This window comes from Arctopsyche grandis, chromosome 6 (genome assembly GCF_051622035.1).
Source record: "Arctopsyche grandis isolate Sample6627 chromosome 6, ASM5162203v2, whole genome shotgun sequence".
NCBI lineage: Eukaryota > Metazoa > Arthropoda > Insecta > Trichoptera > Hydropsychidae > Arctopsyche > Arctopsyche grandis.
This window is the reverse complement of record NC_135360.1, coordinates 14234210-14258911: the sequence shown is the minus strand read 5'-3', so window position 1 is coordinate 14258911 and position 24702 is coordinate 14234210. Positions and strand designations below refer to the sequence as shown.

The 24702-nt window shown below is 34.8% G+C and overlaps 2 protein-coding genes across 16 annotated transcripts in view; both read left to right on the top strand.

Moving 5' to 3' along the window:
• The window catches only part of LOC143912753 (uncharacterized), a 602600-nt gene that overhangs the window by 379467 nt on the left and 198431 nt on the right, over positions 1–24702 (top strand). The window lies entirely within an intron of this gene.
• LOC143912755 (rho guanine nucleotide exchange factor 10) overlaps positions 1–24702 on the top strand; it is a 502593-nt gene that overhangs the window by 379467 nt on the left and 98424 nt on the right. For 4 of the 13 annotated variants that reach the window (XM_077432120.1, XM_077432111.1, XM_077432116.1 and 1 more), the window contains exon 1: positions 22874–23162. The exons of 6 other annotated variants lie outside the window; for them this stretch is intronic. In XM_077432120.1, the coding sequence (XP_077288246.1) occupies positions 23147–23162 (16 nt within the window). In that variant the 5' untranslated portion in view covers positions 22874–23146. Of the gene's footprint in view, positions 1–20581; positions 20624–22873; positions 23163–24702 lie in introns of those variants that run through there. 3 more of the 13 variants (XM_077432115.1, XM_077432114.1, XM_077432113.1) reach the window with 1 other exon arrangement.

Genomic DNA, 24702 nt, shown 5'->3' with positions numbered 1-24702 from the left:
ACATGTACTGCTGTATAACATGAATAGATAGTGTCGGTTACTGCTGTTTCGGTTACGTCACCTACAAATTACGGATCATATGAATGTGTCCATATATGCATGTAGAATGTACTGAAGAATATTTTTCGTACTGCTGTTTACATGCAGTTGCCAGCTTGAGCTTTACTGGTATAAACGAACCTTAATACATAAATTAAAATGAAAAAAAGCTCTTAAAATGCTTTTGGTTTGAGATTTTCATAAAATGTGAAAGAATTTCAGATTTTAAAATTATTTTTACATAAAAAAACGTTACTAAGACAGCATTATATTATGTATAAACTAAACTTTAATAGCGAAGCGTGAATATAAAATTTCAATTATAATATAAATTCTTAGTTTTTATTTTTTAATTTGATTGATTTCAATTTTGAAATCCAATTTTAGATTCCTAAATTATAACGAAAATGTTGCAAAAACACTCTTTTACTTTGATTTAATTTTTAATTGCAAATTTCGTCCTTTTTGAAATCCATTTTTCAATTAAAGTGTTGCTTTAAAATCCATACACATTTCTCGAGAAATATGGTGTTGAAATGTTAAGATATCGCAATAATATCCTTATAAAAAGCGACGTCAAAAGTAAGGCAAACATAAGCTTTATAAATCCGTACTTTGCCACAGATTTTCAACGTGCGCGTAACTTGTAGACGCCCCTGTAATCCAACCCCCTCTTTTCAACCCCATAATCCGCGAAGTACGGACTTAAGAGCTTAACGTAAAATAGGGTTAACAACTTCCATAAAATCCCCAAATATGTATTCCTGTACATTTTCTCGCAATGGGTAAATATTAAAATAAATTCAATGACCTTTAAAAGGCCCCCAGTAACCGTTCCGCCTTATAATATTAAGCTTTTTTGTACGTATTTTTTCGTGAATCTGAATTACTTTTCCCGTTTCAGAATCATCCCAATTAATTCAATTAGTGCTTTATTTCTTGTTTACGTTCGATTTCGATAACGAAATTGAATGTAATCAATTGAAAACTTTGCGTTCTATATTCGAGATTATTTCAATTAACGCAATCCGGTTACGTTTAATTACGAACGAACGCGAACGTCTCGAACCGAAACTTTGTCTTTGTCGGTCGGTTTAATGAAACCGACTTTAATCAAATCTTTAAGTCAAAGTGAAATAAAGTACCTATTATTATTAGAAGCGTGTGAAATTTTCATTTCATCAAATATATTTTACGATAGATGGCCCTTTTACAGTATCGAGATTCCGTCGTAATAAAACTTTACTAATAAAACTTTGTATTCCCTATTGCATCACACGACATCGATCCGGTTCCAACATTTCACACTCTATACATTCTAATGTGTTTGATTCGACATAAAATTATTTAAATCACCCTTTCTCAAACAGTTTCCGAATATTTATGCGGTTTTTATCAATTCACATTTGGGCTATCGTGATTTGAATGCAGCTTAAAATAATCGTTTTAAATTCCTTGTGCATGTTATAAACAGGTTGATTTACGATTTACGGTTAAAATATTTTAATCGGTAATAATATATGTATTATAGATCTCGATTTAGATGAAATTTATCAAATAATAATAAAAATTCTTTAAGTATTTATAAATAAATGAGTTATATGAGTTATTACCGGATTTATATATCATATCAGCAATTTTGACGCAAGAAAACTGAAAATCTCGATTCTTTTTGGTTAGATAATCTTAGCTGACCAATAGGAATCGCTTATTTTTCTTTTTACTGTCAACAGTCATTAAATAGCCAACCAACATATCTCAGTGGTTGTGTTAATGCAAACAACTGATAGGTTCCCGGATTACCATGCCCCCTTTTTTTTTGATCTTTCGACTTAAGATCTTTCGATTTTCGATCTTTCCCTTCCGATATTTGCGTTTTCGGTAATTTCACATTCTGGCTCGTCACGGAGACCGGTACATATTGTACATATAGCCAGCAGTATAGCTCATCGGTTGCGTTTATGTTTAGCACCAAGAGATTATTGGGTTCGATCCCAGGCTAATCTTTAATATACTGCTGGTTGGACTTGGTTGTTTGTGAGTGAGTCCGTCACGGAGACCGGTACAATATGTACATACATATGTATACTAAAGATCGACCTATTTATATTGTGGACCATAGTAGAAAGTACTAAAATCCAATCAATTAAAAGCATTGCGCGATTTGATACACGGAATTGCAGCAATGTACAATATAAATCCATCGATATTTATCGAAACCGAGCTATGGCGACAGAAACGTCAACAGTGCGTAAACTCTCAGTTATCCAAGAGAGTGGTAGTAGGTACTTATGTACATAGTTAAGTTCGTTCGCGGTTCACTGAAGATCAGTGTGATCAGCGAGGGCCGTTCACCTTCAGCCATTTTCGTGATGTAACCGGACGACGATAACAAACAACGAACCGCGTAATATGATAAAACACGGCGAGAAAAAAAAGTATGATCACGCATAAATCAGTCCGCCTCGTGATTTACAGGTGCGATCGACAGTCAAGATACGTCTCTAGGCGCCGCGCACTCTCAATGGGGCTCTCGTAGATCCGTGGACCGGTTTCGCTGAAAATCGAATCGAATCCAATCGCCACATGAATGTATGTACAATACATACGTATGCATGGAAGATATACGTGGGACGATGATTTGGAGTACACATTCGTGTGTGTTTGTGTAAATCGTTCACAATCGAGGCTCTGACAAGTGTGCGCGATTAATGTCAAACGTTTGTTGTATAAACAGGCGCCGCACGTTTCATCGTCTGTTTGAATCTGCTATTTTTTCTTCGTTTTCCTGTTTGCGTTTCCGTTTTGGTTTTAATCGACAGTTTACAGATCGTTCGACTAATTGCGCTTTGATTTGTTTGCATGCTGTCTAGTAGTAAGGAGACAGCGCTCCGTCAATTTTGTTGCTCTTCGTGTTTGATGAGCGGCCTTTCATACTGGAATTTTTAAAGGAGATACAATAAAAGTAATTTACATAAAAACATTGGAGTGGGGAGTAAACGTGTCAATTGTGTTTGGATGTGGTGTCCATAAGAGGTACAATGTGATTAAAGATCTACCCACCTAAGATGTAAGACATCGTCATCAAAAAAATTACATCAAGCAAATACTTTTACATCATCTGCAGACACTCAAAACATCATATATTTATTTATAATTTATACCAGGAAGCCCTAACAGATAACCTCAATGTGTCTTCCTGGCCAGAAACATTGTACATTTGATACAAGTATTATTAGTATTACAAAAAGTAAATACATATCAATTAACATCGCCAGAGACTTACATATATGGTCACATTTGTAAATTTGCAGCATTTTTAAACAATTCAGCGAAATTCGAGATCCTTACCTATGCGGGAAAATACATAGGTAAGGTTGCCAATTTGTTGGCACCGTTTCAATGAAAATCAGTTAAATTGGCAAACTCTGATAGGAAACGATCAACCTGGAGCATAAATCCAAGGTCGGGCCAGCAGAAACCAGTGGGATTTGAACCAGTGACCAATTTGTTCAAAGCAGTATATGCTAACCACTGGTCTATTCTACAGCATTCGTCTCTGTTTTACACAACTCGCATCCATCTCACCCCACACATTTTTTTTATTTCATCCACCCATCTCTCCTGTGGCCTTCCTTGCACCCTTTTACATCCTCTCGTTCGGGCATTTCTTTCATCGATCTATCTTCCGTTCATCTATCCTACTCATTTTACCCTAGCCATTTTATTTGAGTCCTTCCTTTTATTTTATCCTTTGACATTCTTTCGGGTAGGGCACTTTTTGTCCACCTTTCGTCCATTCTTCTAACTACGTGATCACTGCTCACTGATCAGCCCATTGCCATTTCAATCTCTCCACTCTCTCCACTACATCCACTGCCCTTGTCATACTTCTCACCTACGTATTCCGTTTCCTATATATTTTCGTCATGCCGAGAATACAGCGTTCCATACTTATTTGAGTGCGTTGGACTTTGTGTAGCATCTTGGCGTTTAATGTCCAACTTTTACTTTTACATACAACTTTTCAAATATATATACAAAAAATACGTTAAGGTAAACTAGGCCCTTTAACAAGCCTTTTTTATTTTCTTCAGACTTCAGGTTAAGTAAATAAATTGCTTTTCAGAGGAGGATGAAAGGAGAGATTGAATATAAAATTCGGTATTTCAGCATATGAAAACAAAATGAACAACACTTTAGGATCATTATTGGAATATCTACTTGAAAGAATACCCACCTAGGTATGTACATACATGATTACGGGTAAGCGGCTAACATAAGGAATTTAAATATTTCGAATTGCACAAATGGAAAATATTGTATGGGGGAATGAAAAGTATATCATTCAGTGAATAGAGTAAGTGTTTTTGGCCCTTCCTTTGTTACCTCCTTATTCTAAATTCGAATATTATATTTTGTACAATTCGCAATATTGATATTCTGTATTTTGATACACGTCCTTACTTATAATATAACTCGGTATGGAAATATGCAATAGTATTTTTATTTTAAAAAATTGACAAAATAATGTTCTAAAATACATAACGCAATTACTAACCCGATAGTGTTTGCAAGTAAATAAATCTAAAACAATATATGAAAGATTGATATATGGGAAGATTACACAACTGTCAAATTTTGTTTTGATTGATTTGTATTTACCATTAAAGATTTTTATCGACTCGATTTCGATTATAGGTTTTCTTTATATCAAGTGCTTACAAACTTACATACATACATACGACCATTTACTTCACATAAAAGATTTCATTTATTCGATTCGTACAAAAGCTACGTCGTTTGCTCAGACGCCTCGTTCAGTTCATTACATTGCTGTTTTCTTTCTTTCATTTTTTGTATTTCGCGTTTCCTGCGATGCTGAAGATAGCGTCGAAATCTTGATAGTACCCAGAAGAAAGCTTCGGGTGGATAAGTACATAGGAACGTCGAGCAAAAAAGGGAAATATAAATGAGATTTCGATCTCATTTATCGCAACTTTCAATCGATTCGCAAAAATACACATCGGAACAAATACACGCTTCGTTTTAGAGCGTTCGCACGCACGGTAACCTTTAGAAAGCTCTCTGCTACGATTAGACGCGGCTTAAGGGTCAAGTGGTCGCATTGTGGTTATTCTTGACCCCAACCACGATCGTCGTACCGGAAATTTTGTCGTTGTTATTTTCCTTTGTGGTACTCTTTGCGCCTCAACAGCTAAACCAATACCGACTAACCCTCGCCAATTTTCTCCTCTGAAATTTTACATTTATGCTTATTTCTTATGAAATTTTACATTTATGCTTATTTATTATGAAATTTTACATTTATAGCAGAAAGATCTAATGCAATAACTGCAATAACTGAAATCACTATTTTTTCATAAATTTATTATTGTATTAATTTATTAAGTTTTGTATTAAGTCTTTTTACGACTATTTGCTAAGTACATATACATTCTTATATGATACGTACATTAATGAAAGTTGATTGCAAATTGAGTTGGTTTAGAGTCCGTTTACTATCATCAAACATTTACGGCTTACGATAAAAACATTCAAGTATCCATATCTAAAGCGATACTTTCTCATTATATTAATTTACCTATGAAACTATTACTGTTTATTGTGTGTGTTATAAATTTAATGGTATACTTCCGTATTCAGCATTGTGCTTTTTCGGATAGCTCATATTCTAAGAACTATCCTTTTTTTCTTCATTTCCACACCTGAATGCAATTCCCCTTAATAGTAAGAACCTAAGAACACGCTCGAAAATATGGCACGGCACGCCTAGGTAGAATCAAGCTGTGATAGGTGTGTCTTAGTTAATTCGTACGATCTTATTATTTCGACAAGTTTCTCCTACATTTCTTCAAATATAGGAATCGTCACTATCAATCACTGTCAAACCTATGTCAATACCAGGATAAAATATCACCGAAAAAATTCAGGGGGGCGGTGAGCTTTTCGAAGGGATGCGGCGGTACAGATGCCACGTTCTTCTCTGTGTCCATTAATTACCTTTACGTTGTATGAATGTAGCAAATTTCTGGTCCATTCTCCAACACTAGGACCTCGCGGGTGATATACATATTTGCTCCTATGTACATACATACACTAATGCTGACTGTAGAATGTAGATGCAATATACATAATATAGGCCCTTCTTTTTTCTTCATACATATTAAATTTATTTACATTATTTTTGTTTACTTTAATTTGTGTGAGTTCTATGTAATTTGGCACAATACGATTTCCAAACTTTTAAATAAATGGTAACCATTTGGGCGGCATGGTAATTAAATTTGTCCTGCACCATATCTTAACATACTTTCAAGTCGTAAGAATATTTTTACTCACCGTATTATCCCATCCAACTAGATATGATCAATTGAATGGCCGTTTCAGTTGAATGTCGCTCTCTGATTGTTCCTCAGTCAAACAATCATTCATAACAACAAATTTTTTCAATTGATTTATAACTACTTGTTCTAATAACTTTTCAACAACAGGTAACATATTAATGGGTGTCATTTCATTGGCCTTAAAGGTACCCGGTATCTTTGGCACTGGCACAACCGTAGCCACTTTTCAAGCATCTGGGACAATACCTGTTTGTAATGATAGATTAATTATTTTGTAATAAACATGAACCTACATATATTAGTCCATGTTTGTTTTAATACTTCCACAGTTAAATCGTCCATACTTCTTACTGATTTCATGCCATTCAAAATATCATTCAACTCCTTGTTATTATATATCAGTTCAAATTTATTAAATTTATTTATCACTGTATATAAATTATCCAAACTATTATAATGATAATGAGACCCAACCTGTATTGAATCTAAAATATCTCTAATACTATACATATATAAAAAAACTCATTTAACCTATCTGCCATAGTTACTTTATCACTGTACACAATTCCATCTATGTCTAATCCTTTCATTCCTAACTCAATCTTACTTGCAATCAAGGTTTTTATTGTTTTCCACATTCTTGTCGGATCATTCTTTAATTTATCAATATTTGTGTATTGTGTGTATTAAATAATTCGATAGTCGTCGAAAACCGTTGAGACCAGTAACCGGTCATCTTGACCTTGCCTGAAATACCCTCTACTGAATTATTAATGCGTTTAAACGTTTATAATTCGACGGTTCCAGGAAGACTCGATCCGCCCATTGAATAATTATGTTCGAGAAACGCTTTTTTTTAGGTTTCCGGTTGGAGGTCTTCTAATTCTATGTATTGTACGCGTTCACACATACACAGCGATAGTCAAACTTTTTTCATCCGAATGTCTAACAGCACCGTTCTAATTTCACCGAAACCTTGACTTATTTCTATTGCTCATACGTACATATGTATGTGGGGCAACAGCTCGAACCTAATTGATTGTTTTTTTTATGCTTTGCTTATTTTAAGAACTTTGTGCTTTTTATATGTAACGTTCGATTTTACTGAACTAAAATTTTCAACACGTCATCGTCCATTTGTACATACTTACATAAAATGTATGTACTCTCTTCTTTCTCCGATGAAAGTTTTTTTTCATATTGTATGTTGTTTATAATGCAAGCTGTTGTGAATATCCATACATTTAATGCATCACAGTGCATATATATTTCATTACTATTTACAATGGGAAATTCATTCGGTAAATGTTATAATACAAAATAAATATTATATTATGATGATTTTTATAGCCCGTTATAAAGTATATGTAGATAGTAGTACCTATGTAATATAAATTTAAAGTCTCATAATTCATAAGCCCCATGGAACTCCTGGCACTGCAATTATATGCAATTTAAACTATATTCGAGTTGTACTGATTGCATGTCAAGTAAAATCAGGCGCTACGCTCACTGTCCAACCGTTCAAACTATATTGCATTATTTTGTTATCAAACTTAAATTTTGTTTACAATAATAATCTCTGATTACTCTTAGTTGTATTTAGAAATATGCTTAACAGGCGTGTGATTTAATTTTAAGATCAATCTATAAATATTTTATTACTTTTATCATAACTTCGTTATTATTTATTACCAGTGTTTTTACCCGGCTTCGCTCGGTATTTGTAATATAAATCGCTTAAACATGGCCAATCTAATAGTAAACATTTTATTAAATTTATTTTAATAGTTTTATTGTATTTAAATTTATTTGTTTCATTTGTTCGACGACGTCACGGATTTACGCACCAACAATACTTACATACGTACTTACAAAGTTTCTTTCGAAATTATATATTAGAGAAGATACGAGAATGGAGAGTAAAGATCAGTTTTCCACTTGCTTGGGGCACATAAAACCATTGTACGGCACCATTGAATTGTTTTGTCGTCAACTGCGCCACTACGTAGCCGTCGCCTTTTCGCAATAAGTCAGTCCACCATTTTTATATTATGCCAATTTTAAAATAAACGCGCATGCTTTCGACTTAATGCGTTTATTTATCGCCCGTGGCCACGACTTTATCGCCATATGGTTCCAAGCCGGTGCAACAATACGCCTGTGGCTGGTCGCCATGGCGATGATGCAAGAAGTGTTAAAGGCAACACGCGGGCGGGTCACATGCATAAAAATGCACCTCTGCCTTGGTGGAACCCTTGCAATTTGTAACCGTACATTGGTTTTCACACTGTAAACATCAGCCTCATTATGTTCGAAAGACTCATTCAATAAATTGTAATACATACATATATCAAAAATAATAAAAAAACACTTGAAAAGGCATGCAATTTGATTCATGGACTAAGTTTAAGACAATATTTCAAATCTTCCCACCCAATATCTTGATTTTCTATTTAGAAAATTACGCAATATCGAAACTCAATCCTCTCAATTAAGGTGGTTGGGGCATATTCTTCGAATGAGTGTAATCAAATTTCGCACTAGTAGAATTTGAGATTCTTTTATCATGAAATTGACTGATATTCCAGATTTGATTCGTGGGATGTAGGAATTGCAATACTGGTATACCCATCGCCAAATTTCGCCAAAAAAATTTCGCCATCGGTAAATATCGGTAAATTAAAAAATTTATCGCGAAATAAGTTCATATACAGACATATAATTACATAACATAACATTAAAAATCGATGCAAATTGTATATTGTGGATTATGTAGGTTGTCTGGAATTTGTTTATTTCCAGTTTTTAATGTGGCCAGGGTCGCACCTACCATATGTACAAAATGTGTGATAATAACGGGACAGCAAGTATAGCTTCGGTCCGCTTAGAGCCTTTTATATTCTATTATCTTTGCGAATGCCAGATGTATTTCTTCAAGGATGTTGAGTATTGGTTGGTCATCGAAAGAACAATGTCCTAGATGTGGGATTAGGAGTAAAACACTACTTTCATGAATGAACTTGAAAACGTCCAATCTCTCTTGTCGTCTGGTCCTGTTCAGAACTAAACGTTTTGATTTACTGTCTGTTTTTCTGGTTAATTTTTATTGTGATTAAAATTTTCAACACTATATTTCTCACACAATATTTATCCCAAGGTAAAATTTTTGCACTGCTCGCATGTACTTAATTTTTTTTTTTTTTTCATTAATATGGTTTATACAAATGCTGATAAAAGCCGAACTCCTAGGTGCGGCCCTGAATGTGGCGATTTCAAATGATAAATTCTCCGAAGAATATTTCCATTATGAAAGCTCATGCAAGTGTAGACCGTAGCATTTTCAATATCACGTGTACTTTATTGATCCCGTCTCATATTCTTGGAACCATTCCAGAAACGTTTCAACATAGACATTGAACTTGCAAGGCGATGTTAATATGTTAATATTCACACCAATTAGCACATAATTTCATTTCGCAGCACTGTTACATTGATTTGTAAAGATAACGAAATAAAGAGTCTTGAATTAAACGTACATTGTATTACATACATACATAGATACTACATTAGTAACCAATGTCCGTGTTGTTGTGCACTCGTACGTGCAAGTGATACGATTTTTTACCAAGCCATATGTTTAGAGACCCAAGAAGTTACGCAGGTCGCCCACGCGCCCTCTCCGACCGTGGGAGGTCCTTTCGCCTCCTCCTAATGGCCCTGGACCCGCTCGTTAAGAGTGCTCTCCTCCAAAGGGGGAGGAAAAGTACCACTCGTGACCGTATTTCCTGTCGTTTTGTTTCTAAATCCAATTTCCAGATCCGTGCCGCGTCTCCAAACACCCGAAATGTCTACGAGGGCATTCAAAAAAATGAAAACGGCTTGTGTATAATTTTGAAAGGTGTGTCTGAAAATAGCCTATACGACATTTGCCACTAATTGAACCTACATATACATACTTTGTATTTATAATGTAGTTGTTAAGTGCACAGCGTCTGGATGTACCTACATATTGGGTTTGGTGCATCCGCTCTAAAATCGCCTGATTAACAGAACGGCAGCTTTAAACGTAATTTTCGTTTTCTCGAATGATAGATTGCACATCAGATGACGAGTAACCTTTCGATGTGCACAGATGCAATTATTAAAATTGAGTTGGATCTTTCTGGCGAGTTTAATAAGGCAAGATTCGGAACTTATCGAATCTTCCCTTATTAAACTCGCCTGAAAGATCCAACTCAATTTTAATAATTACCATTTTAATAATTGCATCTGTGCACATCGAAAGGTTACCCGTCATCTGATGTGCAATCTATCATTCGACAAGACGAGAATTGCATTTAAAGCAGCCGTCCGTTAATCTGTCGTTCAATTTGTCTGGCGATTTTAGAGCGGATGCACCGCATCCCTACATATTACCTCAGTATTTTCATGTCGTTTTATAATACATATATACGTATATATATATATATATATATATATACATAAAAATGTGAATTTTTTTAGCAATGTTGTCGAGAGTGAGTGGCAAATGTGTACACATTGTTTAGATTACGAGTTTTTACAATGTGGTGGTGTTATTATACACGTTATACAATTTTCCGGATTCACGTCGTAATAAAGTCTTAGAATACGTATTTATATATCTCTTACCCAGTTTTGTGTCACGATTAATCACAATGGACCCCAGAAGTTGTCGAGAAGATTATACTTTAAAAGTTTTAAAACATAAATAAAAAAGATTATTTTTAAAAGTTCCGTCTTTCATACTGAAATCTTTATATGCTACAATTCGCGAACGGTGAAAATTTTCATACCAACATAAATCATAAATAATGAAAAGATTGTGAAATTCTCAGAGAGTGTGAAATGTTGTAAATCAAATTATATGTACATACATGTGTATATTTTCAAAGAAAAGTAGTCACATTACATAAATGCATCCTGACAACTGAATAATTGTATCTTCTTAAAAGAATGTTAGATGCAGCGATTTGTTATTACGATCCGTTGGAAAATTTATGACTACGATTCATCGTAGTGGCAAACTATGAAGTAGGCAGTAAGTAGATTTTCAGGCTCGGAATATTATTAAACGATTGATTCTCATCGGAATCCATTTACGACCTTTTATTAACTACAATATAAATTTTTGATGGATCTCAAAATTACTTAAAAATTAACCAATCAAATTGAACAACTTCCAATCACTGTATATGTACATATGTATATGTACATACATACATACATAGTCTACGTTAGAAAAGTCGCTTATTTGTGGATCTTATTACTTGAAAATTATCTCATATAATTTAAACGCAATAAAGTATGCTAATATTGATGGATATAGTACTGAATGCTGCACTTTATATACATATGTACAGTTGAAGAGGTAAATTTTAAAAATAAAACGGCTACGATTTACAGCGCCGGCTCCATTTATTTGACATATGTTGATGTCATAAGTAGACTTGAGTTGCAGACATACAGAGTGGTAAGCGGTACTTGTTTTTTTACGCTAGCACGCCCGATCTATGCCATGGCGATTCTTGGCAAAACTCACCAGCTGGAATGTTTTCGGTGATATTGTATCGTATTGATAGATTTGACAGCGATCGATATCATCGATTCCCATATTTGAAGAAATGTAGGATAAATACATAGATACGTTGAACTTATTTATTTATAGTTTTTGACCATTGTGACATCACAGGAAGAACATAATGCGCCACAATGGTCTGCATAAGAAATAAAGAAAAACAATATTTCAAAATGAACATAAAAAAATAATTAAATAAACAGAATACACAGTAGAGAATGTCGTGCATCCACAGCCAGCACTAATATATAAGAACTATAAATTCGTAAATAAAACATCCCCTTGAGGACCGAATATAAGAAAGAAGATCAAAATTCTAATCATACGTCACATCCAGTTATGAAAATAATAATGAGCGCATACTACCAGACAAATAGGTTTAAATGATAAATAATAATATTGTAGGGTCTGGTTGCTAGAAGATATGAACGGTGGTGTGAAATGAGGCTTGGCGGCTTATAACTAGAGGTAGGATAGTCACAGTGCTATCCATTGTTCGGCAAACCTTTAACAATGCATTTACAACCTTTGAACAATACACGGCCCCCTCAGGCTCCGGTGACTACTTATAACATTGTTTAATACTTACTCGCAGAGCCACAGCGAACTGATGGCTCGCGCATCACACAACAAAATGGCGACTCAAGCATTTTTAACTCATGCATGCCAACCGTATCATTCATACATGCATTATTCTAGGCTATAAAACTAAATCCCACAGTATGTTTAATAATAGGATCTCAAGAATTCTATCAATCAAGACACGTCTATCACAGCTGGAGACTACCTAGGTGTACCGTGCTGTACTTTTTAGTGTGTTCTTACCATTATGCTAGTCGTCGGGGGCCATTGCAAATAACAATAGACCGCTCTTGTAACAAAATGTTTTTTTTATAAGAAATCAACAATAGTGTCCCGACCCCCATCCTATATGCAACCAAGCTTAACCTTCCTTTGTGCATACTAAATTTCATCTTGAGTAATATCATTACAATTAGTTGAACCCAGTCTAAAATTCGGCATTGCTTTATAAAAAGCCAAGATTTATGCGTTTTTGAAAATTGCACAACCTTCGCCTCGAACAATGGCCGGAGTAGCTCGTGACCAGGCCTGCAAAGGGTTAACGCCGCAGGTGTCGTGATCAGTGGTCCGCGGACCCACCGCACACAACGTTCATCTACCCCTCCTCTGAAAACAAAAAAAAATGTTGTTGCCGCAAACAATCGGACAACCCTTTTGCCTGCAGCCGTAATCACTAAGATGAAGATGAAGATGATGAGACTAAAACTCAGAATTACAGGAGAATAAAATTGTCAGCGAACAGTGTTACCCAAGCACCATATTGTTATCGTGGTGAGTGCATTGTGCATCGTTTGTAACTTTTATTGTGGTGTATGTATTTGTATCGTTAAACCCAGAAGCACCTCAGATCTGAAGTATGCGTACATTTACGTTTCATACCCTGTTATTTTCCTCGAAATGCTTGTAGGTAAGATCATTAATATCTGTTGGAATTGGCTGCAAGTCAAGTAAATGCAATGGCCGGTGTCGATATTGTTGTGGTCAATTATTTATTTTGCATGTATTTTTTTCGCCTCTCACACGCCTCTGTATCTCAGTGGTGTCGCGTGTCGGAAGTTTCGCTTTTATCGTTGCCGCAATTCGTCACGACCGTTTCGTATCATTTATAAGAAAGTACAAGTGTGTTTGGTTTGTATTTTTTGATCAATTATGACCAGTGTCGAGTATTCCCATGCGGGTTCGAGTAAGGTCAGGGTTAACGGGAAAATTGCACTCGAGTACAATTGCTTCGTCATCGCAGTGTGAAATTAGTACAGGGTTGACGGGCTTGGGAACGTTCTATATATTATAAACTGTATAATGTATGTAGGTGGTAAAAATATGATAATTGAAAGATGACGTAAGTCTTATATGCAATTATTGTGATGTGACTAATTTTTTCGATATGAAGCAGACGAACTCGCACGTTTTATCTACGCAGTGTCATAGGTTAATACGTGTTATCAAAATGTTTCAATTGGTGTATTTTAGGTAATAAACTTGTTTTTGTGATTTAATGATTCGACGAGGTCAAATGTGAAGCGTGTGAATAAGGATGTGTCTGAAATATCAAGTCATCGTTGCTTTCAATGCAATTTTATTAACCCGATTTTACAGTTTTATTTTAGAAATGCATGTCGACCAATAATCGGTTTGATTTCAGTATACATATATATGTATATATATTCGTATCATATCATTCACCAGCCACTGCTGGATAAAGATCGGTCCAACAAGCTTCCATTCGACCATTTTTTTGAAATTATATTCAAATAGTGGTGTCATAGTGGGTAGGGTGGTTTTTTTTTTCAATTTGATGAGGAACCGTTTCAATAATGAAATCAGATAAATTGGCAAACTCTGATAGGAAACGATCTACTTGGATTTACAAATATCCAAGTCTAACCAGAAGCACCATCGATTATACTCTGAATAAAATCTTTTAAATCGCGGTCAACCCACGGTATCGAACCCAGTAACCGCTCGGTGGTTAGCATTAACGCAATTACTGAGCTGCACCGCTGGCTTACATTTCTTGGTTACCATTTCAGCACTGCTTTCGTCCATTCTTCTAGCTATGTGACACTCATCCATTTCATTCCACATATTTTTCTAATTTCATCACCCATCTTCCTTCCGGCCTTCCTTACAATCTTTTACATCCTCTCGAGCACCATTCCAGTACTTCTTTCGTCCATTCTTCTAGCCATGTGACCCGCCGATTGCCATTTAAATCTCTTCACTCTCTTCACTATACTAACCACCCTAGTTATACTTGTCACCCACATATTCCGTTTCCTATATCTTTCATTGATTGCATATGTTTCTGAAGCGAATCATAGAATTATTATTTAAACTTATAACCCCAAGTAAGAAGACAGTCTAGAGCGACTTGTTTTTATTGGTTGCGTGACGGAAACAAAAGGAAAAAGCCGATTCCTTAACATCTAATAGATCTATCTCATTCGTTATGTGAATTCTCTTCGTACAGTACTTATTTGAAGCTTTCTTATCTTGCTTACGGCCTTCCTTACACTCTTTTACATTCTCTCAGGTACCATACCAGCACTTTTTCTATCCATTTTTCGTCGATTTTCCCAATACCATCTCTACTATATCAACTACCCTTGTTATACTTCTTACCCACGTATTCCGTTTCCTATCGCTCCTCGTTATGCTCAACATATGTACATCGTTTCATACTTCTTTATAGTATATGTACGTATATACTTTTTTTATGTGAACCCAAAATTTTACCTCATATTAATATTTTGAATTGTACAAATGTGGATGTGTCAGAGGAGGAGGGACCAAGATCACCCACTCTATCCATTGACTTGTCTACATATTACTATGTTCTTATTCCCTGAAAGGAGTGAACGCTAAATTTACTACGTTTTGAAGTTCTAAATTCAAATATTCTGCATTTGTACATTTCGAAATATTCCTATTCTATGTGCATATATATTGAGTGCCTGCCCAAATACATATGTAGAACCATTTCTTCAGAGCATACGTTCAATTGGTGTGTCAACCTAGTCTTGATCTATACAGATTTTAATCTCTCGTATGCCAAAAGATTTTACCCGAAGATAGTATGTACTACATACTACCATGTATGTAATTGTAATAGAGATTTCAACATTCTTAATTTATATCATTGACAAACACCCCGTATGTATTTTATGTACGTTACTTGATTTATTCAAAGCACCGACCGTACCCCAATACAGGCAACCCGACCAATGCAATCGTCATTTTCATACTTTTTTCGCGCTTTTTGAATACGAAAACCAGTTAACGTTGGACTCGGAGCGCGTTTCGATTCACATTCAGACTTCACACTTTGATTTGGTTTCGATTTACCTGCTTCAAATGGAATTGACCTCAAGCGTTCCGAACCCGACTTGGGACTACCGCTACACCCACGCAACTGTGTGTATGTGCAGAATTCGACCGAACATTATATTCACTATGAAAAGTAACAGTGTTTAACCTTGAGTTAACTCGTTTTTCCTGCAATAATATATTACATACGATTTTTCGACAAACAAATGCATCGTGCGACCCTCGTATCATCGCATCGTCGTCTTCTCGCTGTGGTGACATCATTCTCGATCGCACTATGTATAATTGAGTCACTGCGATATTGTATTTTTTTGCACATATCAATTTGTGCTATTATTATTAACGCATATGTATGTATGTACATATATGAATGTTACAGTCGAAGTGTATTTTCAGTTGTAATATATTCCAACTGGCGTTTTAGATCATTCATATTCGAATACAATTCAACTAAAAAAGTATATCTCTACAATCGCATCATACTATCAACAATGTGCGCCAGTTGCGATATATCAGTTGAGTTTTGACAGCTCTGATGTTTTTACGAATGCTTTAGAATTCAATAATACGTTAATATTTGCTAGGTATTACGAATAAAGGTAATGAATACCTTATTACGATAACTCTAAGAATGTGTCCAAAACAAAAATGTGACTTTCCAACTCAATTCTCTAGTCGAATAACGTTTTCACGAAAAACTTACCCCTCCATCTAATCTTATAATATATTGTTGCGTAGGTCTGGGTTTAGGATCCAAATGAAAGGCCAAAATCGCTTCACAGCATTTATTCAACGATTCAAGATTGTCCACTCTGATCCCCCGCTCACTCCAGAATAATCTGATTTTCCGTGTGTACCTCCTTATACAGGACAGCACAGCTTCCTCGATTCATTTATGTGTCTATTCTCTAGGCACTTAAATGTTTACCTTGGCGAGTCTATCACTTTTCCAGTTCTGTGAGAGCTCCTGCGTATCCTTTGATCGGCCACTTAGTCCCGTTAGCCTAATCCGGGGTCTCCGTTGTTCACCCACGAATGCACTTAAGATGCTCTCTCTCTCTCTCTCTCTCATGTTCCCGTGTTTCAATTTTTTGACGATGTGGAATGTAATTCGCCATATGAATCAATTTACGTTTGTTAGACGGAATATATATTCCAACTAAGTAGTCAAAATATATTACAGCTGAAAATACACTTCAACTTTAACGGTAGCTGGTACCAGGTTAGATTTAATATATTCCAACTAATCAGAATATATTGCAACTGGAAGATACACTTCAACTGTAACATACATATACATACATATACTGTAAAAATATGCTGTACTTACTTGAAAACTCCATTTACATTTCTCCTGGTGAATCTGTTTTATTTTGGTTTGCGATAAAGGCGGCGGATGTCCTGTCAAATATTTTTTCTCCTTTTTGATTTTCTTGCTTTTTATCGTATTTTTGTTTGGACTTATTCGCTTTGTTCATTTCTGGGCTGTCGTCTTCTCCCGCCCCCTTATCTAACTTGCATTGTTCTCTGTTTGAATTCGGGTTCGCTAGTTGACTTTTCTGCTTCCGAGCTTTATTAAATTTTATTTGTAAAAATAATTATATATATTTTAAAAGTTGATTCATTAACTGCAATATTATATAAAATTTTATTTTCACACATTTTGAAATTGTTAACCTTTGATCAACTCAATAAAACGACTGGTTATTTAATAACTATTTTCGACCTTCATATTTCTTAAAAACAGCTATTGAATTATAATTGTTTCGGAATTGTATGTTAGTGGAATTACCAAAAATAAGTCACTTACTAATCTATTCCAAGAAAAATTGTTTTCTAGAATTTAAAGCATAATATGAAATTGGAAAATATTTTTTTTTATTTTGGGCACGCCACTGGTTTGAATTACATTATACAAGTAATCAGTAATTGTACATCTTGCTAAAACATTTCAGAACAATTGGAATTGGATTGGAATTTTTTAAATTCATCAATGAAAACCTTGGCTGATTGAGCCTTGTCATTCATACACACTGTCTAAAAAACGAATAACACAATTAAAATAGCACAAAATTAGTAAAAATGAGCAAACCCTCAGACGCGAGAGTGTTTTGACGTCTGTCAATCATTCCTGTAACATCCAGTGTTGCCATCACAAACAGGTTTTGCTCATTAAACCGAAAATCGTAGCATAAACATGATAAAATGGTGCATAAAGGGTTAAATTATTTTTATGGAGCATAAAAATCTTCTGCACACGAATGCGATCGTATCACGAAACGATGTTGCAGTATCAGATGCACCGGTGCACCGGGCCTCCCGACAGTGATTAAAAACGCAAACTGCACCTTGCAACCACCTGGCATGCCAGGTTGACTTTTTTCATATATTCGTACAAAAGCGGTGATTTCTTTTCGTGTTTGGAATGCGTTTATTTTATTTGCGTTTGATTTAGACCAGGATTCGAGCCCGACGTCTCGTACTGTCTTCTTAATAATTAACGCTTAATCAGTGTAAATATTTATGGTTCATTAGAGCTCGTCTATTTTGATAGGCATCTTTTGAAGTGTGTATGTGTGACGTGCGTGTATTAGAAATATAGTGACGCTCATGCTCAATAAATATCTTCGAAACGCTTTTTAAATTAAAATTTATTATGATTGTTATATGGCCAGTGATGTACTGTGTGTTTGTATTTTTTATATTGATCGTTTCTTATATTGTCTATAGTGCATATACATAACATATGTATGTATTGTATGACCCAAGTAAAGCATTCGATATTTATTAATTTAAGTATCCGTCTATATATTTATGTACTTATTTTATTTAATAGCCATTTAAGTAATACCTAAAATTGATTGGATACGTGAGGAAAAATATTTTTTAAAACCCATCTCCTGTCGAGATAAACTGGTTTAACTATAAACATTACACTATTAAAAGTTTCACTGAACTCCTTTAAATCACATATGTATGTATTTAAATTAACATTTGTGTTTGAATATCTATTAAATTTTACGAGGTCTGCACGCCGTAATGAAATATCTAGATTTCTTGTAAAGCTACGGGGGAGATGGGTGGATGAAATCAGAAACATGTGTGAGATGGATGAGAGTTGCTAAAACAGAGACGAATGGAAACGTGTTAGAGGGGCCTTCATCCAGCAGTAGATGGTGAATTGCTGATGATGATATTCTTAGAACGCACAACATTTTGATCTCTGATCTCTGGTCATGAGCAAAGATCGGCGTTGGATGGATGCTTTTCGCACAGCAATTGGTTCACTATTGCAATTTTTTTAAATTAGTAAAAATCATGCTTTTTTGCTCTCTTACTTCGAACACTAAAATAGCCGACTATTGTTATTTTAATAGCATCCACGCAAAGCAGATATATGTATGCTCATTATAGTCATTTACAGCTGGATGAAGACCTCTACAATACTCTTCCATTTGTCCATTTGTCTCTGTAACTCTCATCCATCTCACCCCAAATATTTTTACAAGAGTTTTATCAGTTCTCATTTTATCCACGCATCTTCCTTGCGGCCGTCATTTCACTCTTTTACACTCTCTCGGGTACCATTCCAGCACTTATTTTGTTCATTTCAGTCTCTTCGCACTCTCCATTATATCAACTACCCTTGTCATACTACTCACCCACGTATTCCGTTTCTTATATCCTTTGGTAATTGCGTATGTTTCTGAATTGAATTATCCAATTATTGTTTAGACTTGTAACCCCGGATAGGAAGAGTCTGGAGCGATTTGTTTTGATTAGTAGCGTGATGGAAAAAAGGAAGAAGCTGATTCCTTAACATCTGTTGGATCCATCTCATTCGTTCTGTGTAACTGCTCTTCGTATTGTAGTTTACACTTTCTTTTCAAGCACAATCGAAACGTATAAAGAAGAAGATATATCAATATAGATATGCCCAATAGAACTAACTGACATGAATTATTTTTAAAACTCAATTAATCTTTTTTTTTAATGGTAACTGTATATTCTTCATCACTATTGCTTAGTATCATATTACTAATGCTTTTTTTTACATTGTACAAAATAGAATCATTAAATTGTGGTTGTCATTATTTTCAGAACGCATGTGGGTTGGTTCCACGAAGCATTAATACGCCAGTATTACTTATCGAAAATGAGTCATCTTTTTTGTTTACTATAAGTCAATTACTTCCTATAGTTTACTATAATTCGAAGAGTTTGTGCAACATGTGCACTTGAATTTCATTCCGATTTGTTTTATCTGTATTGATTTATTTTCGTAATAAATTCAATGTCATGTTCTTTTACTTTTTATTTGAAAAAATATTTAAATAAAATTATTACTTTCAATTGTTTCCTTAGTTACGGAAATAACTGAATCCCTTCAGCGCCATTAACCGAATCAGTATTCGACTTAAAATTTATTAAATTACTCAAAAAAAACAGCTCACGAAGGCATTACAAGCCCTTTGGAAACGTTTGCGAATCCCAATATGCTCAAAGGGCCGCAATCCACGTGGTTTGCAAAGATTATTTGCATAACCGGTATCGGCGTCTGCTAACCAACAGCACGTTCGCTATGTTTATACAATCTTTTTACATCTTATTGTACCGAAGTAATGAATGACTGTTATTATTAAAACTTGTCTCTTTCTCATTTCAGGTAAGTACGTGAACCACTTTAACGAGAGGATTACGCTTCTAGGTGAGTAACACATGCAATTAATACTAGACTAGTTATAAACTAAATATGTACACATGCCTATATCATACGCCTGTATCTGACATTGCACGCCCCGTTTCGTTTTTTAAATATTTATTTTATTTTCGATGCTATTTTGAGTGCTCGTGACACCTGTCCCGCAAGATCAGCTTCCGGTGGCTCGTCTCGATTTGTAAAGATCGGCGAGTGTATACCTGGATTTGAGGGTTTGTATGTATTCTTCTGGGCAGATGTGTCCAAACTGGGCACGCGACCCTCGTTTGTTTACCTGCGCCGGCGCGTGTATATTTAGTTATACACCTCTGTCGCAGACGCGAATCAAATATACGCACCTACACGTGCATTGTGAACCCCTGTCTCGGGTTGTAAACTAGCGGCTAGCGGACCGTTTGATTTGTGTCAGGTCAGGTTTTTTATTCGATAATTTGCTAGTAAAAAAAAAAAAATCAAAAATCAATCGTCAAAAGTGTGATTAACATACAATAGATTTTTTGTTGAATCTTGTGTTCTATAACTTTATTTACTACATAAGTTGTTTTGTACACAATTGTTTCGTCGAATTGACATGTTGCTTTTTGTCGTATGCATGTTCATGATTCGTTATCGCTGATGTCATTATTATTCAGTTTTTGTTATTAAATCGTGTTTCAATTTGATGTAAAATAAAACAAGTTAGTAATCGTGTGCTGTAGAATGAGAATTTAACTGAATTTATTTATATATGGGGAGAATATTATTCGATATGACTTTGAAGTGATGGAAATGTCAAAATGTTGACTCAAAGTTGTGTGACGCATTGTATTGTTCTGTGCAACTTTTTTGTTTTGCTAAAATACATACAATCCGAAACTAATGTTTTAATTACGGTGTAACCTTTTTAAGTATTGTTATTCAGGATGTACATTTAACATTTATTTATTAAAAAAATAATTGTGAGAGGCCGCATAGCTGATGGACCCGAGAGGTTTGCCAATTATCATCATCATCTACCCATCTACCTTTTGCATTCTCTCGGGTACCATTGTAACGCTTATTTTGTCCGTTCTTCTACCCACGTGGCCCGCCCATTGCCATTTCAATCTCTTCACTATATCCACCACCCTTGTCATACTTCTCACCCACGTATTCCATTTCCTGTCTTTCCTCGTTATTACAAGCATACAACGTTCCATACTCATTTGAGTGCATTGGACTTTGTGTAGCAACTTTGCGTTCAATGTCAAAGTTTCACAACCACGTCATCACTGGTAAAACAAAACTTAAAAATATAAAATAAAACCTAGAATTATTAAAAAAAAACAAGAATATCTGCAAAAAAATGATTTATTTTTAGGTAAACTTCTGAATTTTTTTAAAGATTTCATGTGGTAGACTTTTTAAAATTTTAATTACTATTTGAAAAGAAGGATTCGCTTATTATTTCGTAAGAAATATCTTTTTGGTTTATTTCATCAATAATATTACACGTACTTATCTGTTGCATGATTTTATTTGATTAGATCCCAATTCATAATTGTTTAGGAGAAATTACGCACTTTTCTAGCATGAATCATATTTATTAATATTCCATCGACTTAAACCGTTGTATTTATTTTCGGTCCAAAAATTTGTAGCTTGTTTTAATATTGTAGAAAAAAGATAAATGGAGTTGCATATGTCAAAAAAATAACTTACATATGTGGGTTTTTCTATCAGTCGAAACTACCTCCAAATTTAGATTTATTTTAAATATATGTATAGAATAGCCATCCTATTTTATTTTACTGTATAATTAATTTGTGACTCATTCATAGATATATTAAAAAAATAGCACCACACAATAAAACAAGGGTCGACGCAAAATTTTGCATGTGACTTCCATCTTGTTAGATTAAACGTATTAATTCCTACCACCTACACATACATATGCAACAATTCCTTTTGGATAATAAAACGGTGACTACTACACCACGATGATAGTCATCGAAGATTCACAGAAATTAAAAAAAAAAAAACTAGTATTTTTAGTCGAGGCTATGGCTTAACGGTCACTTGTTACGCAACAGAAAAATTATAATTCGTCGAAAAATATCGCTTTCGTTGCGAACACGTTGTTTATGATACGCACTGGCGAAAAAAAATATATACATGCATGAATGTAATAAATATAATTTAATCTCGGGCACAGACATTGACGATCGATGGTTGGATAGCCCTGCCTCCGGCCATCGGTCCAACACGCCGCGCCGGTTCAGTCGTTCTTCAACGTTCGTGCGCGTGTGTCGTTCTCTGTGTTGTTACCTCATCGTCATATCGCACTGGCAAAACATTTATTATTGTATATTTTTTTCCGCGAATATTTCGTACCCCCGATGTGTGTGTGTTTGGCCGGATAATTTCGCAATTTTTGGCATTGTGTTGTAAACCTGTAACGCGCACAGCCTCCGTGAAAAGTTTTCCGAATGAAAACAAACAGTCTCCACAACATGTGCTCCTTTCTGATATGAAGGATTACCGTCCCTTCGCATGGATGCTACACTATGTATGTTCAAATTGATCATAGTAATACTATCAGTAGTTGAAATTATTTTTATTATTTATTTCATTGTTTGTGTTCTTGTACGTGCATGTGCACAATGCACGTTATATGCGTTGATGTAAAAATTATAATAATATATACGTATGTTTATATTTAGACGTGCACAAATTTCACCTTTGTCGTGTTCTCATTAGTGATTAATTGCATTTATTTTATTATTAGAATAAAGTTTTTGTTGTCGTTTTCTATCTCCGATGTGTTTTTATTTTTATTTTGAGTGTGTTCTGGATGTAGTTATCATATTTACATTTTGTAATGCGGTCTTGATGATGGTTTCGGGATGCTGGGCGTCAGGGCTCGGCTCAGATTTTCTAATTAACCGTTTCAGTTATCGTTAAATTTCGATCACAATAGAGAGCTAAGCCTCCGGGGTCCTGAACGGACGGACGGACAGATGGATCGATACTTTGAGTGGGTGCAGACGGTAAAATATTTTTGAACTGCAAGATATGTGTGTATTTACGTATCGCTTTTCTGATTATGTATTATATATCCTTGTGTTAATTATTCCTCAACATTACTTTTTTTTTAATTTGGTATACCATCCATTCCATTTATATTAGATTGAAGTATTTATTTAGTAATTATGATTATATTTATGTATATTTTTGTACGCAATGCAGTTGTACAAATAATTATAATTTTGATACATACCTATTTCCAAGTCTCTTAACACTTTGAAAGGATTTTACGTTATTTTTATTTAATATTTTGCTATTTTGCTATTATAATCCTTGACTCATTTAACCGATGATTATACATGCGATATACAGATAGATGGGCGGGTTAAATTTTACCATCTGTTTCACTTATGCGTACACGAAAACGTGGTTTAGTTCGTTTTATATCACCCTTTGTTTAGCGATAATGGTTTTATCGTTGTGTGTCAAATTTTGTATACATATATTCGATCGGCATGTAAATTAAACTCGATTATTATTAAAAAATTAAATATTTCTATCGAACGATTTTTTCGCTATCGTTTTTTGTCGTGTATTTCCTGTGCGGAAAAATCGTTTCGATCTGTTCATTTTGAAATCGTAATTATTTTAAACGATTGTGAGATCTGATGTGGGCGTATGTTTGCTCGGTCAATTCGATTCGATGGTAATTTGTAATATTTACTCGTTACCCGTTTGAAATATGTATCTGTTTGGTAGATGTATGTATGTATGTATGTGTGTCGATTTACTGGATATACTGTAGAGTGCTTTCCGTTGATCCCATAGTTCCATCCATTAATTACGATTAAATTAAGAGGTTGAACATTGAAGTATGTGCTGTAGGACACGCCCCACACAGAACCCTCTGGTAAATTCCCTCTCGTCCCAATACACATGAGGTATGTATAATATAAAATACAATTCATACCTTTCGAAGTAACCTTCAAATACGTACCCGAAGTTCATAATTAAATTTCACAACGTTCAACGTTGTGCGGGGTGAAAAAAAATCACTTAGGAAAATTCACAGGTGGTCGGTC